At 33.8% G+C, this 17,430-nt stretch overlaps 1 protein-coding gene across 1 annotated transcript; it reads left to right on the top strand.

Moving 5' to 3' along the window:
- Nucleotides 1-12,815: 12,815 nt before the first annotated feature.
- Nucleotides 12,816-15,617, top strand: LOC144443042 (cAMP-regulated D2 protein-like). Its single transcript, XM_078132415.1, has 4 exons — nucleotides 12,816-13,106; nucleotides 13,422-13,611; nucleotides 14,265-14,395; nucleotides 14,592-15,617. The coding sequence occupies exons 1-4, from the start codon at nucleotides 12,816-12,818 to the stop codon at nucleotides 15,615-15,617; spliced, it is 1,638 nt and encodes a 545-aa protein (XP_077988541.1).
- The last annotated feature ends 1,813 nt before the right edge of the window (nucleotides 15,618-17,430 follow it).

The raw sequence follows: 17,430 nt of genomic DNA, 5'->3' as shown, positions 1-17,430 counted from the left end.
CAGTGTGCACACTATTCACCTATTAGGCCTAGTACACTCCTATATGAGCTATTATATGATATATGTGACTTTATATAAATTTCATACCCAGCAGACACACTTTTATTTATACAATTATAGCAATATTTACAAGTTTTGAGGAAACTGCACATGCGTTTTCTTGCAAACAATTGAGTGTGCACATTATTCATATAGTAGGCTTAATACAGTTATATATAAGCTATAACATGATATATTTCACTTTTGATAGATTTCGTCGTTCATACCCAGCAGACACAGAAAGATGTGATGCATTATGGGAAATTTCACTATTTCAAACACAAATCAAATTCACTTTTCTAGCAAGCCATTCAGTGTGCACACTATTCACGTATTAGGCCTAGTACACTACTATATGAGCTATTATATGATATATGTGACTTTATATAAATTTTGTCTTTCATACCTAGCAGACACACCTTCATTCAGGAAATTATAGGAATATTTACAAATTTTGATGTACTTTAAACTGCACATGCGTTTTCTTGCAAACAATTGAGTGTGCACACTATTCACCTATTAGGCCTAGTACAACATCATATCAGCTATTATATGATATATGTGACTTTATATAAATTTTGTCTTTCATACCCAGTAGACACACTTTTATTTATACAATTATAGCAATATTTACAAGTTTTGATGAAACTGCAGATGCGTTCTCTTGCAAACAATTGAGTGTGCACATTATTCATATAGTAGGCTTAATACAGTTATATATAAGCTATGACATGATATATTTCACTTTTGATAGATTTTGTCGTTCATACCCAGCAGACACAGAAAGATGTGATGCATTATGGGAAATTTCACTATTTCATACAAAAATCAAATTCACTTTTCTAGCAAACCATTGAGTGTGCACACTATTCATGTATTAGGCCTAGTACACTACTATATGAGCTATTCAAGAATATACGTGACTTTATATAAATTTCGTCTTTCATACCCAGCAGACACACTTTTATTTAGGAAATTATAGGAATATTTACAAATTTTGATGAAACTACACGTGCATTTTCTGGCAAACAATTGAGTGTGCACACTATTCACCTATTAGGCCTAGTACAATATCATATCAGCTATTATATGATATAGGTGACTTTATATAAATTTTGTCTTTCATACCCAGCAGACACACTTTTATTTATACAATTATAGCAATATTTACAAGTTTTGATGAAACTGCAGATGCGTTCTCTTGCAAAAAATTGAGTGTGCACACTATTCGCATAGTAGGCTTAATAAAGTTATATATAAGCTATGACATGATATATTTCACTTTTGATAAATTTCGTCGTTGATACCCAGCAGACACAGAAAGATGTGGTGCATTCTGGGAAATTTCACTATTTCATACACAAATCAAATGCACATTTCAAGCAAACCATTGAGTGTGCACACTATTCATGTATTAGGCCTAGTACACTACTATATGAGCTATTAAATGATATATTTCACTTTTGATAAATTTTGTCTTTCATACCCAGCAGACACACTTTTATTTATACAATTATAGCAATATTTACAAGTTTTGACGAAACTGCACATGTGTTTTCTTGCAAACAATTGAGTGTGCACATTATTCATATAGTAGGCTTAATACAGTTATATATAAGCTATGACATGATATATTTCACTTTTGATAAATTTTGTCGTTGATACCCAGCAGACACAGAAAGATGTGATGCATTATGGGAAATTTCACTATTTCAAACACAAATCAAATTCACTTTTCTAGTAAACCATTGAGTGTGCACACTATTCATGTATTAGGCCTAGTAAAATATTATATCAGCTATTAAATGATATATGTGACTTTATATAAATTTCGTGTTTCATACCCAGCAGACACACTTTTATTTATAAAATAATAGGAATATTTACAAATTTTGCTGAAATTGCACATGCGTTTTCTTGCGAACAATTGAGTGTGCACACTATTCATATAGTAAGCTTAATACAGTTATATATAAGCTATAACATGATATATTTCACTTTTGATAAATTTCGTCGTTTATACCCAGCAGACACAGAAAGATGTGGTGCATTCTGGGAAATTTCACTATTTCATACACAAATCAAACCCACTTTTCTAGCAAACCATTGAGTGTGCACACTATTCACCTATAAGGCCTAGTACAATATTATATCAGCTATTATATGATATAGGTGACTTTAAATAAATTTCGTCTTTTATACCAAGCAGACATGCTGTTATTTAGGAAATTATAGCATTATTTACTAATTTGGTGAAACTTCATGTGTGTTTTCTTGCAAACAATTGAGTGTGCACACTATTCGTATAGTAGACTTAATAAAGCTATATATAAGCTATAACATGATATATTTCACTTTTCATAAATTTTGTCTTTCATACCCAGCAGACACAGAAAGATGTGGTGCATTATGGGAAATTTCATTATTTCATACAAAAATCAAATTCACTTTTCTAGCAAACCATTGAGTGTGCACACTATTCATGTATTAGGCCTAGTACACTACTATATGAGCTATTCAAGAATATACGTGACTTTATATAAATTTCGTCTTTCATACCCAGCAGACACACTTTTATTTAGGAAATTATAGGAATATTTACAAATTTTGATGAAACTACACGTGCATTTTCTGGCAAACAATTGAGTGTGCACACTATTCACCTATTAGGCCTAGTACAATATCATATCAGCTATTATATGATATATGTGACTTTATATAAATTTTGTCTTTCATACCCAGCAGACACACTTTTATTTATACAATTATAGCAATATTTACAAGTTTTGATGAAACTGCAGATGCGTTCTCTTGCAAAAAATTGAGTGTGCACACTATTCGCATAGTAGGCTTAATAAAGTTATATATAAGCTATGACATGATATATTTCACTTTTGATAAATTTCGTCGTTGATACCCAGCAGACACAGAAAGATGTGGTGCATTCTGGGAAATTTCACTATTTCATACACAAATCAAATGCACATTTCAAGCAAACCATTGAGTGTGCACACTATTCATGTATTAGGCCTAGTACACTACTATATGAGCTATTAAATGATATATTTCACTTTTGATAAATTTTGTCTTTCATACCCAGCAGACACACTTTTATTTATACAATTATAGCAATATTTACAAGTTTTGACGAAACTGCACATGTGTTTTCTTGCAAACAATTGAGTGTGCACATTATTCATATAGTAGGCTTAATACAGTTATATATAAGCTATGACATGATATATTTCACTTTTGATAAATTTTGTCGTTGATACCCAGCAGACACAGAAAGATGTGATGCATTATGGGAAATTTCACTATTTCAAACACAAATCAAATTCACTTTTCTAGTAAACCATTGAGTGTGCACACTATTCATGTATTAGGCCTAGTACACTACTATATGAGCTATTAAATGATATATGTGACTTTATATAAATTTCGTGTTTCATACCCAGCAGACACACTTTTATTTATAAAATAATAGGAATATTTACAAATTTTGCTGAAATTGCACATGCGTTTTCTTGCGAACAATTGAGTGTGCACACTATTCATATAGTAAGCTTAATACAGTTATATATAAGCTATAACATGATATATTTCACTTTTGATAAATTTCGTCGTTTATACCCAGCAGACACAGAAAGATGTGGTGCATTCTGGGAAATTTCACTATTTCATACACAAATCAAACCCACTTTTCTAGCAAACCATTGAGTGTGCACACTATTCACCTATAAGGCCTAGTACAATATTATATCAGCTATTATATGATATAGGTGACTTTAAATAAATTTCGTCTTTTATACCAAGCAGACATGCTGTTATTTAGGAAATTATAGCATTATTTACTAATTTGGTGAAACTTCATGTGTGTTTTCTTGCAAACAATTGAGTGTGCACACTATTCGTATAGTAGACTTAATAAAGCTATATATAAGCTATAACATGATATATTTCACTTTTCATAAATTTTGTCTTTCATACCCAGCAGACACAGAAAGATGTGGTGCATTATGGGAAATTTCATTATTTCATACAAAAATCAAATTCACTTTTCTAGCAAACCATTGAGTGTGCACACTATTCATGTATTAGGCCTAGTACACTACTATATGAGCTATTCAAGAATATACGTGACTTTATATAAATTTCGTCTTTCATACCCAGCAGACACACTTTTATTTAGGAAATTATAGGAATATTTACAAATTTTGATGAAACTACACGTGCATTTTCTGGCAAACAATTGAGTGTGCACACTATTCACCTATTAGGCCTAGTACAATACTATATCAGCTATCATATGATATAGGTGACTTTAAATAAATTTCGTCTTTTATACCCAGCAGACACGCCTTTATTTAGGAAATTATAGCAATATTTTATTTGGTGAAACTTCATGTGCGCTTTCTTGCAAACAATTGAGTGTGCACACTATTCGTTTGGTAGGCTTAATAAAGTTATATATAAGCTATAACATGATATATTTCACTTTTCATGAATTTCGTCATTGATACCCAGCAGACACAGAATCATGTGGTGCATTCTGGGAAATTTCACTATTTCATACACAAATCAAACACACTTTTCTAGAGAACCATTGAGTGTGCACACTATTCACGTATTAGGTATAGTACAATACTATATCAGCTATCATATGATACATGTGACTTTAAATAAATTTTGTCTTTTATACCCAGCAGACACGCCTTCATTCAGGAAATTATAGCAATATTTACTAATTTGTTGAAACTTCATGTGCGTTTTCTTGCAAACAATTGAGTGTGCACCCTATTCGTATAGTAGGCTTAATAAAGCTATATATAAGCTATAACATGATATATTTCACTTTTGATAAATTTTGTCTTTCATACCCAGCAGACACAGAAAGATGTGGTGCATTATGGGAAATTTCACTATTTCATACACAAATCAAACCCACTTTTCTAGCAAACCATTGAGTGTGCACACTATTCACCTATAAGGCCTAGTACAATATTATATCAGCTAATGTACTAGGCCTAATAGATGAATAGTGTGCACACTCAATTGTTTGCAAGAAAACGCACATGTAGTTTCATGAAAATTTGTAAATATTCCTATAATTAAATTCCTAAATAAAAGTGTGTCTGCTGGGTATGAAAGATGAAATTTATATAAAGTCACATATATCATTTGAAAGCTGATATAGTAGTGTACTAGGCCTACTACGTGAATAGTGTGCACACTCAATGGTTTGCTAGAAAAGTGAATTTAATTTGTGTATGAAATAATGAAATTTCCCAGACTGACCATATGTTTCTGTGTCTGCTGGGTATCACTGACGAAATTTATATAAAGTCACATATATCATATAATAGCTAAAATGATATTGTACTAGGCCTAATAGGTGAATAGTGTGCACACTCAATTGTTTGCAAGAAAACGCATGTGTAGTTTCATCAAAATTTGTAAATATTCCTATAATTGTATAAATAAAAGTGTGTCTGGTGGGTATGAAAGACGAAATTTATATAAAGTCACATATATCATATAATAGCTCATATAGTAGTGTACTAGGCCTAATACGTGAATAGTGTGCACACTGAATGGCTTGCTAGAAAAGTGAATTTCATTTGTGTATGAAATAGTGAAATTTCCCATAATGCATCACAGCTTTCTGTGTCTGCTGGGTGTGAACGACGAAATTTATCAAAAGTGAAATATATCATGTTATAGCTTATATATAAGTGTATTAAGCCTACTATATGAATAATGTGCACACTCAATTGTTTGCAAGAAAACGCATGTGCAGTTCATCAAAATTTGTAAATATTCCTATAATTGTATGAATAAAAGTCTGTCTGCTGGGTATGGAAGACGAAATTTATATAAAGTAACATATATCATTTAATAACTCATATAGTAGTGTACTAGGCCTAATACGTGAATAGTGTGCACACTCAATGGTTTGCTCGAATAGTGAATTTCATTTGTGTATGAAATAATGAAATTTCCCAGAATGCACCATATCTTTCTGTGTCTGCTGGGTATGAAAGACAAAATTTATATAAAGTCACATATATCATATAATAGCTGATATGATATTGTACTAGGCCTAATAGGTGAATAGTGTGCACACTCAATTGTTTGCAAGAAAACGCGTGTGTAGTTTCATCAAAATTTGTAAATATTCCTATATAATTTCCTAAATAAAAGTGTGTCTGCTGGGTATGAAAGACGAAATTTATATAAAGTCACATATATCATACAATAGCTCATATAGTAGTGTACTAGTCCTAATATGTGAATAGTGTGCACACTCAATGGTTTACTAGAAAAGTGAATTTGATTTGTGTTTGAAATAGTGAAATTTCCCATAATGCATCACATCTTTCTATGTCTGCTGGGTATCAATGACGAAATTTATCAAAAGTGAAATATATCATGTTATAGCTTATATATAACTTTATTAACACTACTATATGAATAATGTGCACACTCAATTGTTTGCATGAAAACGCATGTGCAGTTTACCCAAAATTTGTAAATATTGCTATAATTTCCTGAATGAAGGTGTACATGTACGTGTGTCTGCTGGGTATGAAAGAAGAAATTTATATAAAGTCACATATATCATATAATAGCTCATATAGTAGTGTACGTGGCCTAATACGTGAATAGTGTGCACACTCAATGGTTCGCTAGAAGAGTGAATTTGATTTGTGTTTGAAATAGTGAAATTTCCCATAATGCATCACATCTTTCTGTGTCTGCTGGGTATCAACGATGAAATTTATCAAAAGTGAAATATATCATGTCATAGCTTATATATAACTGTATTAAGCCTACTATATGAATAATGTGCACACTCAATTGTTTGCAAGAAAACACATGTGCAGTTTCGTCAAAACTTGTAAATATTGCTATAATTGTATAAATAAAAGTGTGTCTGCTGGGTATGAAAGACAAAATTTATATAAAGTCACATATATCATATAATAGCTGATATGATATTGTACTAGGCCTAATAGGTGAATAGTGTGCACACTCAATTGTTTGCCAGAAAATGCACGTGTAGTTTCATCAAAATTTGTAAATATTCCTATAATTTCCTAAATAAAAGTGTGTCTGCTGGGTATGAAAGACGAAATTTATATAAAGTCACGTATATTCTTGAATAGCTCATATAGTAGTGTACTAGGCCTAATACATGAATAGTGTGCACACTCAATGGTTTGCTAGAAAAGTGAATTTGATTTTTGTATGAAATAATGAAATATCCCATAATGCATCACATCTTTCTGTGTCTGCTGGGTATCAACGATGAAATTTATCAAAAGTGAAATATATCATGTTATAGCTTATATATAACTGTATTAAGCCTACTATATGAGTAATGTGCACACTCAATTGTTTGCAAGAAAACGCATGTGCAGTTTCCTCAAAATTTGTAAATATTCCTATAATTTCCTGAATGAAGGTGTGTCTGCTGGGTATGAAAGACGAAATTTATATAAAGTCACATATATTCTTGAATAGCTCATATAGTAGTGTACTAGGCCTAATACATGAATAGTGTGCACACTCAATGGTTTGCTAGAAAAATGATTTTGATTTGTGTATGAAATAATGAAATTTCCCAGAATGCACCACATGTTTCTGTGTCTGCTGGGTGTGAACGACGAAATCTATCAAAAGTGAAATATATCATGTCATAGCTTATATATAACTTTATTAAGCCTACTATATGAATAATGTGCACACTCAATTGTTTGCAAGAAAACGCATGTGCAGTTTCATCAAAATTTGTAAATATTCCTATAATTTCTTAATTAAAAGTGTGTCTGCTGGGTATGAAAGACGAAATTTATATAAAGTCACATATATCATTTGATAGCTCATATAGTAGTGTACTAGGCCTAATACGTGAATAGTGTGCACACTCAATGGTTTCTGAGAAAAGTGAATTTCAATTGTGTATGAAATAGTGAAATTTCCCATAATGCACCCCATCTTTCCATGAATTAGTAACATTCCCATTATTATAGTGAACTCTTTGAAGGGTGTAAAAGACAATATTTAAGTACAACCAATTTTAATAATACAAATTTCATAGAGCTGTATTTTGAAGCATGGTGAATACACAGTACTCTTGCATTGGGAGAAAATAATTGTTTGGTTAATACTTACAACATGTAAATATCACATTGCATAGGAATATTTTTTTTTTAAAAGTTACTTCAGGTTTTCATTTATGTCTTATATTATGGTACTTCTATGATTTATCACTTCTGAAAGTCTGTGAAACTGATAAAGAAAGGTAAAGTCCTTGTTTCTTGCTATACAGTAATTTGACAGTAAGCTAGAGGGTTCGATGTTCAAGGTCAAAGGTCATTTCTGCCTGCTTCCATTGTTTGCTGCCTGTGTCTGCCTGCTTCAACTTAGTCGCAGGCAGACACAGACAGCAGACATTGGAAGCAGGCAGATATGACCTTTGACCTTCAACATCAAACCCTCTAGCTTACTGTTAAATTACTGTATAACAAGAAACCCAAGTCAAAGTTCAAAGTGTCACGAGATACTGGTGTCACGGCCAAAGGTGAGCAATGACCAAAAGAAACTGTTATTCCGTTTTACTAAATTATACTGCCTGGTTTCAGTACCTAAACTATAAACTAAAGATTCAACGTCAATGTACTTTTTGAGAAAGAATAGATTTTTTTGCTGAAACTGGAGCTTGTTTAATAGCGGCTTGTTTTCTTTCATCTATGGAGGTATAACTATAAGATGTCCCCTTTTACCACCAATGCACGACTCGAACTATCGGAAATTAAACGCTTGCAGTCTAAAGAGATTGCCTAATTACCAAAAGTGATTACTTATGCAAATTACAGATCACAATTATAACCTACATAAAAAACTACCTAATACATGTTTGCTTTGTGATTGTACATGCATGCACCAAACTATATGAAATTTGAAACTTACATTCTTAAGATTTTGTTTAATTATCAAAAACCTTTAATTATGCAAACTAGTATTCACTAAAACTAAAAGCTACATCAACAAGCTTTACAGCGCATGTGTGTTTTGTTATGGATGGTGTATGATGCACTACAGTTTACGAAATTTGAAGCATGCATTCTAATATCTTCTGCCTAAATATCAAAAATCACTAATTATGCAAATGACTCAGGACAATAGAAAACTATAAGAAACGCGTACACTTTATTATCATCAATACATATACCCAATTACATGAAATTCGAAGTTGGCATTCTTAAGATACATTGTAGTACCGTAGCCTGCGGGGGGGGGGGGGGCAAGGGGGCAGCTGCCCCCTGAGATTTTGGAAAAAAACAAGAAAAAAGCTACTTTTTGAATACATAGCGATGCTATTAAAATCGTTATTTACGTGACGATTCCTAGCATGCGCGATTTAAATGGATAGTTCACTTAAGTGACTGTACACTGACTCCTGGCTAATATGTATCTTATATCGCTATTATACCCTGGCTTAACTTTGAATAAAAATGTATCCAGTTAAAAATTGTAACTTTTTGCAGCAAATTAAAAATTCTTTGTGCGGGAAAGTACAAAAGAAGTGCGCACATGCACTGTGCATTTTCCGCGAGTAACAGTCTTGAAAGTCTCCTTCATTTGAAGATAGCAAGTCGCAATTATAAAGTCAGCGAGTGAAACTCAAAAAAGCAAAACAAAAAAAACAAAAAAAAACGGAAAAAGTCGTTCAACGTGAGGTCGCCTGTTGCATACAGTGACTCCAAAGATGCGCTCGATCTCATTTACATCTTGTTCCTTATATTAAAACAGTTCATGCTGATAAAACGGCAGATCTCTTTTTGGAAAATTTGGTGGCCCTGAAAAACTATTAAACTAGGTACGCAGTTTAAGATCCATTATTTGAAGATATTTCTTTCAATTTGTGTTCGACGTTGTCTTTGGTTAAAATGTTATTTGATATATTTATCTCATTGCACCGATACTAGCGTTATTTCGCAATTCATTTTGAAGCGACAATTTGCTATGGAAAGAATGGCCCTAAATTTGTAAACAGAGCTGTACCTTCGACATCAAAATCCAAACTTCAATGTCCATTATAATGATAATGACAAGGAGAATTCACTGAGTCTTTGGTTCCGACATAAACGAGGCCATAACAGTTTTGGGAGTTGGGTAAAGAAAATTATTATTTTGTTGTGTTACTTATTTGAGAAAGCACCATCCATTTTTTTTACTTTGAATGTGACATCTTTTCGGCAACTATTTTGAAAAAGATGCGACATTAGGCCAGAAAAAATGAAAAACCTTTTCAACCTACCCATATATTTTTTTCTGGTGATGGGCAATATATCCTCATGCGGGCTTCGCATTTTTTTCCCTTCAAAATTAAGGATAATTCATGAAGTAATTTTTGAAATATCGTGTCCACAGGCAGACACATACAGAGACAGACAGACAGACAGACAGACAGACAGACAGACAACAGCATAGTATTACCCCTTCTTCCCTTATGGAAGGTAAAAACAGTAGAGAAGTATGACCTTGAATATATGTTGACTGACAAGATGATGCTAATCAATCTCAGGTACCCTTACTTTGACAGATTGTGAATAGAACTAGGTGTAAACTTTGAAGTTCTACAAACACGTGAGCCGAGTCGTGTAATGGTAATGGTTATTTGATTCAGTGGTTTGTTAAACTTTCAGAGTTTCAAAGCTATATATTGGGTCGTCCCTTCATAAGAATCACTAGACATCGTTTCTACTAACACGTCTATATGCAAATTAGGTGTTACACCTGTACACTGTACACCATTTAAATCTGATCTTGACACTGTGTATCAACACCTCAACGACATGCAGATAAAGCTATATGCTAAAAGTATCAGGTTAAGTATACTCACAAACCATACAGATTAACTGCAGCCAGCAATGATCTGATGTTTGTCAATTTATGTTAGTCTTGGACTTTAGTCACTTGATAACGTCAGTAATATAACTACACGTAGTCCTGTAAAGCTAATCCTGGTGTAAAGAGAGCAACCGTCCTCACCTTATTACTATACAGTACACGTGACCCCATGACGCATTCAGTTGTCATCAAGTGTCAACGAGATTTATGTCTTTACATTTTTGTTCCTACAGACAATAATTATTGGAATGCAACAGAACATATGCGATTAGTTATGTTTGAAGTATGTACCAAATATAATTCAATTTGAAGAGTACATATGGCCTAATTACTCAAAATCATTAGTTATGCAAATGGATCCTTAAAACTAAAAGCCACATTACCAAGCTTTTCAGCACATGTGCGATTACTTATTTTTGAAGTATATATGAAATATTGAATTTCAAGTGTGCATTTTTAAGATATAGCCTAATTAATGAAAATCATTCATTATGCAAATGAGTCATTAAAACTAAGAGTTATATCAATAAGCTTTATGAGACATGACTACCCTGGTATCATCAGTTTAAATCTGGTTATTATATATATATAAACTCAGTATATGTAATATGTCTATACTGGAGTAAACAGTGCTCAATACATATGTATGTAGAGCGGCAATACACGTACGTACACACACACACACACACACACACACACACACACACACACACACACACACACACACACACACACAAATATATATTAATTACAAGCACATTTTTGTTATATTGGAAGGACAGTAACTGTTTTTAAATGGTTCCTTCTTTGTCTAGATCTACCTTCGCATTATTTTGTGATTTTGACACCCTACCATTGTCACCAGTTGTGCCATCAGTAGTTCTGAACTTATCAGTCTCGTGACTGTCGTCAACTGTGCAATGATTCTAACACACACTGAATGTCCAACTATAAAGTGGTATGAGTACTGTGTTGCTATTTGTCACTAGTATTTCAAAACTACTGCATTAAATGAAATTAAAACTTTACAAATAATTTTATGTGGTTCTGTACGTTAAGGAACCATTGGTTTTTTTTAGTGGAATTCTTGTATAAAGTTATTAATTATCCTAATTTGTATATGATTTAAAAAAATGTTTATTTCTATATATGAATGACTTGATTAAATGACACAACACTCGACAAACGAATCAATTATTGGCAAATATATTTGTATGAATGAAACAATATGCTATGCTCATTTTGGCGAATCTGTTCATATTGATTTGCATAATGAATATTGTCATTTAAATCATTTTCTAAATATCAGCATTATTTCGAAACTAATGCATAAAATAATATGACACGGTGTCAGGGGTAATAACTGTATAGTATTATGATACTAATGTCCACGGGGGGGGGGGGGCTTTATTATGTACTATTTGATTAAATAATTTTGTTTTAGTAATTGGTCAGTACAGACATACAATAAATGAAGCAACTGACATGCAAATACAAGCTAAGCCATTTTTGCATGCCAAAGCATAGACAATAGAAGAATCTCTTATTGTTTATAGTCAAAGCCAATCGATGCGAAGTGTTTTCTGTATACCTATACCTATATACCTCAGACAACCAACACTATCAACCAGCACTGTCTTGGTTCTCTCAACCTGTACATGTCCTGCCCATATCATGTTCACAGACCGGTGTGATTACTCTAATCGGTACCTTCACCAAGTTGATAGATTATTAACTGGCCAACATATAAACATACAATAGGACAGGTGTCCTAAATCGACCTTTCATCCGCCAACAGTTTTGGCTTCAGGAGGTTGACCTGATGAATGTTTACGATATTTGTGTATAATACTAGTATGTGGTCGTATATTACTACCATTCTTCTATGTATTTGTATCCGAGTAGATGAGTCTATCGGCGCAAATGGACCAATTGTTAAAACCCCAAACGGACAAGTGGAAGGAGTATACCTAGATGAAGCTAACGTGTTCTTTGGTATTCCCTACGCTGTTCCACCCATAGGGGATATGAGATGGCGTCATGCTCTGCCTGTCAAGAGTTGGAGTCCTACAGTATTCCAGGCTGTGAAGGCTCCTCCTGGGTGTTATCAACACTGTGGAACACCACCACATACTTGTCCTGCTACCGTGCGTAAATATGTTTAGATTTTTTTAATTCCATATTACGTATGCTTAGTATTCGTAATACATCCTGGTTTGATAATTTAATAAAAGTCATTGAACTATGAGAGCTTTTTTTTTTAAAAAAAGGACTCGGTTTAAATTTATAGATCATTTGAAGGAATCCATTTCAAAATTCTGGTTTGATTGGCAATCACATTTTGAGAGCAACATTGGTCTGATTTTGAAATGGAAACAAATCTAAGACATCATTCTGAGGACACTTATATCATAAGACACTTTAACGAGTAGCCCTGCATGTTTGTTTTGATACTTTTACAGGTCAGTGAAGATTGTCTATACCTGACTATCTTTACACCCCGGACTGCGACCACTAGTTCAAAGTTCCCAGTAATGATGTTTTTGCATGGTGGTGCCTTCATGGAAGGCAGTGGATATACAGACTTGACAGACGGTAGATACTATGCGAACCATACTGATACTATTTCAGTACTTATAAACTATAGATTAGGTAGGTGTTTAATTCGTACTGTACTATCGATCCTTTGCATTAGTCAGTGGGAGGGGGAACAGGCAATATTTCGTTTGGCAAAACTTGTATGATAGACGAGTGGAGAAGGGAAAGGTAAGCTTATCGGCAATGAGGGCAAAAATTGTGCGTTGTTGAAGTTAGAAGAGTTGAATAATATTATAGTGATTCATTGCTGTTTTTACAAACTTTAATGTAAGTATCGTTTTGAAAGGGAAGGGGGGTGAAGCTGAATGATGGGGAGACGGTCGTGGGGAGTATGTACATATAGGAGAGGGGGAAAGGGTGACGGACGCATATTTCATGGCAGTTTGCAAGTGGATCTAGTGGGAAGGCAGGACACTGAATTATGAGAGGGCAAACACGAACAGCTTACACTTTCAGCCATTAACTATCAAGATAACTAAAAGCTGTGCCAAAAAAGTTCATGAACTATTCTTGTTAACTTTTTCGATTCAATTGAGAAAATTGACGAGCCGACTGTACCTGCATGGTGATACAAAATGTTTTGATTTCCATCCAAAGAAATAAACTCGTTTTAAAGGGCGACTTTTGATAAATAGGAAGCTTCATTGAGAGAATCCAGGTAAGTTACACTCATTTATCACAACGTATTGTTTTCGTATGTTTTACAGGTGCATTTGGGTTCTTAGTCACTGGTAATAGCAGTGAAGATGCGACTGGTAATTATGGCATCTTGGACCAACGTCTGGCGTTACAATGGGTTCAAACTAACATTGCTTCATTTGGAGGAGACCCCAACAGGGTAAATATGTACACATTTTTATAATGCACTAGTACTCTGTGAATCTCAGCAGCTCACAAGCAAGAAAAATATTACAGTAGTTAGACGTTGCCAATTTCTACGTATATTATTAATCTATAAAATGCTGATTCAGACGTAAGAACGGACTACATGTTATTCCCTACGTTTATTGTAATTATTTTTCTTCAACGTTTAGGTCACGTTATTTGGTCAAAGTGCTGGTTCGCAATCTGTTGCAATACATCTGACGTCACCTGGCAGTGGAAACCTTTTTCATCGTGGTATTATTGAAAGTTTTCCGTTCTCTGTGCCGTTTAAGAAAGACTTCGAGGCTATCATTCTTGGTAACGACTTCGCCGATGCTTTGAACTGTTCCCATGGTGATCTGAAATGTATGCGTTCCAAGTCACCTGAAGACATTCACGTGGCACAGGGTAAAGTTGGCGGTACAATCATCAATCCATTGAATTTGTTTGAACTGTTCGAACAATGGGGACCATGTGTAGATGGCAAAGATATTAAGCAGCAGTCTGTAGATGCCTTCATCAAAGGTGATTTTCACAAAATGCCTATCATTATAGGAAGCACAAGTGCTGAAGCACGTATCAATATATTTAGGGGATTCAAACAACCTATGAATGCGCTACAAGTATACGAATATATTTTTGCACTATTCCCGACCCACTTCCTGAAGGTCATTGCTGAGTATCCTCTCGATCCACCAGGTAGTGATCAAAGGGAACCGCTGTCCAAGGCTGCCAGTGATATTGTATTCGTCTGTCCTGAGCGTGCAGCACTACGAGGTATCGCAAAACATGGTCAGGGTGACGTCTGGATGTATCTGTTCGACCATGTCCTTTCTTTCGATGGATGGGGTCCACATTGGCAGTTTTGTGTCAACTATTCGTGTCACGGAGCTGAACTTGCTTTCCTATTTCACTCTGCTGCATTGGGTGGTTTTAAGTATACAGCTGATGAAGAAGTTTTGTCTCGAAGCATGGTGTATTACTGGTCAAACATGGCTCACACAGGAAATCCAAATGACTACACGTGGCGAAAAGACACAAACATCGTACCAAATGGGGAGTTTGCTCAGTGGCCGACGTTTGGTAACACTACAGGTGGACGTTATATGCATTTGATGACACCGAATGACCAAGCTGACAAAGATTACTTAAAAGAGAAATGTGACTTCTGGGATTCATTGAATGTATATCCTTAACATAGCATGGATTGACACGGTCGTTTTTTGACGTGTTTTAATCTAAATCATACACTTTTTAAATATTATCTTTATACTCATAGTATGTACGGATATGCGTTCAAGAGTTGAAATTACGTACACGAGCATCTGCTACGAATTTATGTGAAGCCCGCGAAGTGCATAAGGTAAAACTATTACACGTTAGAACAATCAGATTATCTACCACTATAATAGGAAACAACATACTGAAATTCACCTTCTCTAATGCAAAGGATAAACTAACGTTTTCCTACTTTGACATCACAGACAACTAACTTTAGTTGTCTGTGGTTGACATCTATGGGTGTCGGACCACAGGGAACCAAGGAACCATGTTACAAACAAACAAACAAACAAACAAACAAACAAACAAACAAACAAACAAACAAACAAACATGCATGTGTAAATTAAATATTTTAAACTCATGAATAATTATCTATAAACATGTATATATGTATATACGAGCCTGTATACTATTGAAATAATATAGCATGTTTCTACATGTACTATTTTGTACAAACAACACAGTGTTGTTTGTATAGATAGTATATATAGAAACATACAGTATATTATTTGAATAGAGGCTAATAGTATACAGGCCCGTATATACATGTTTACAGTCGGTTATTCATGAATTTGAAATATTTCATTTACCCATACATATTTACTATGATGTGTGTGTGTGTGTGTGTGTTTGTTTGTTTGTTTGTTTGTTTGATTGATTGATTGACCAATAGTTTGTTTGTTTGTTTGTAACACTCTTCCTGGTGTGAGCTCCCTGTGGTCGGACTCGGGTTAGCGCATTAACATTCTCCGAACTTTTGTTTTCAATGAACGTCGTTTCAAACAGAGTGGTTTCAAACGTGATGAATGCTTTAGAGGACATTTACGTGTCACAATCAAACTGTTATTTGTAATTACTGATTCCTCTTAATTTGAATTTAATTATTTTGTTACACATTCACCAAATAAATCGTCTCATATATTTCTTTTATAATTATATTACGATTTAATATTATCTTTCATTTGCATAGTGCTACATGTAAAGCGGTAGACAATCTGATTAAAATTCGATGTAGATGTCGGCTAATCGTTCATTGTTATTTTTACCTCGGTATTTTTGCTTGATTTGACCATCCTATTACATGTTTACGTTTTCCTCGTGATGGTCGCCTCCTCTACATCAGCAAAAATATCGAGGTAAAAATAGCAATGAACGAATAACCGATATCTACATCGAATTTTAATCAGATTGAGCGTTAGATAACTGCATGTATGAATAGACTTGGAAGGTGTTAGTATGTATTCCTTACTAAGGGATGAACTTTTTATGATAAAGGCAAGAATATTTATATTCTAAAGAAATTAATTTGAAAAATTTCATGTACACCAGACTTTTGTAGTACCATATATAAATGCAAACCCTTTATACAAAACCGTGTGATTATAACCGTACACGTACATACAGAACCACAACAGAGTTACAAATAAAATATAATTATATGTAAAGATCTGTATATTTCGTATGAGTTTTATCATAACAAGGGAGACCTTGGTTTTTCCAATGACTAGACATACGTACACTACACCACCATACTCACATATACCAAAGTTGTGCTATATGCACATACACAGCAGACACATTGTAAAGATAGAAACGCTGAATAAAAAAATAAAGGGAATGTAAAATTGTAATCACAGAGGTGTTTGTTTATGATGGTGATATTGTGGGCAGGTTAATACAAAGTGTGCCTCATCTTCTACATTATTTGACTTACAAATTATACACGT

Source organism: Glandiceps talaboti, chromosome 12 (genome assembly GCF_964340395.1).
Source record: "Glandiceps talaboti chromosome 12, keGlaTala1.1, whole genome shotgun sequence".
In the NCBI taxonomy this organism is placed as follows: Eukaryota; Metazoa; Hemichordata; class Enteropneusta; family Spengelidae; genus Glandiceps; species Glandiceps talaboti.
This window is presented reverse-complemented; position numbering and strand designations above follow the sequence as displayed.

What these genes read in the sequence shown, in the direction of transcription:
- LOC144443042 (XM_078132415.1), top strand. Translation starts at nt 12,816, where the DNA reads ATGTGGTCGTATATTACTACCATTCTTCTATGTATTTGTATCCGAGTA. An exon ending in ACTTATAAACTATAGATTAG is followed by an intron (nt 13,612 to 14,264) that starts GTAGGTGTTTAA and finishes TATGTTTTACAG; the next exon opens with GTGCATTTGGGTTCTTAGTC. An exon ending in TTGGAGGAGACCCCAACAGG is followed by an intron (nt 14,396 to 14,591) that starts GTAAATATGTAC and finishes TTCAACGTTTAG; the next exon opens with GTCACGTTATTTGGTCAAAG.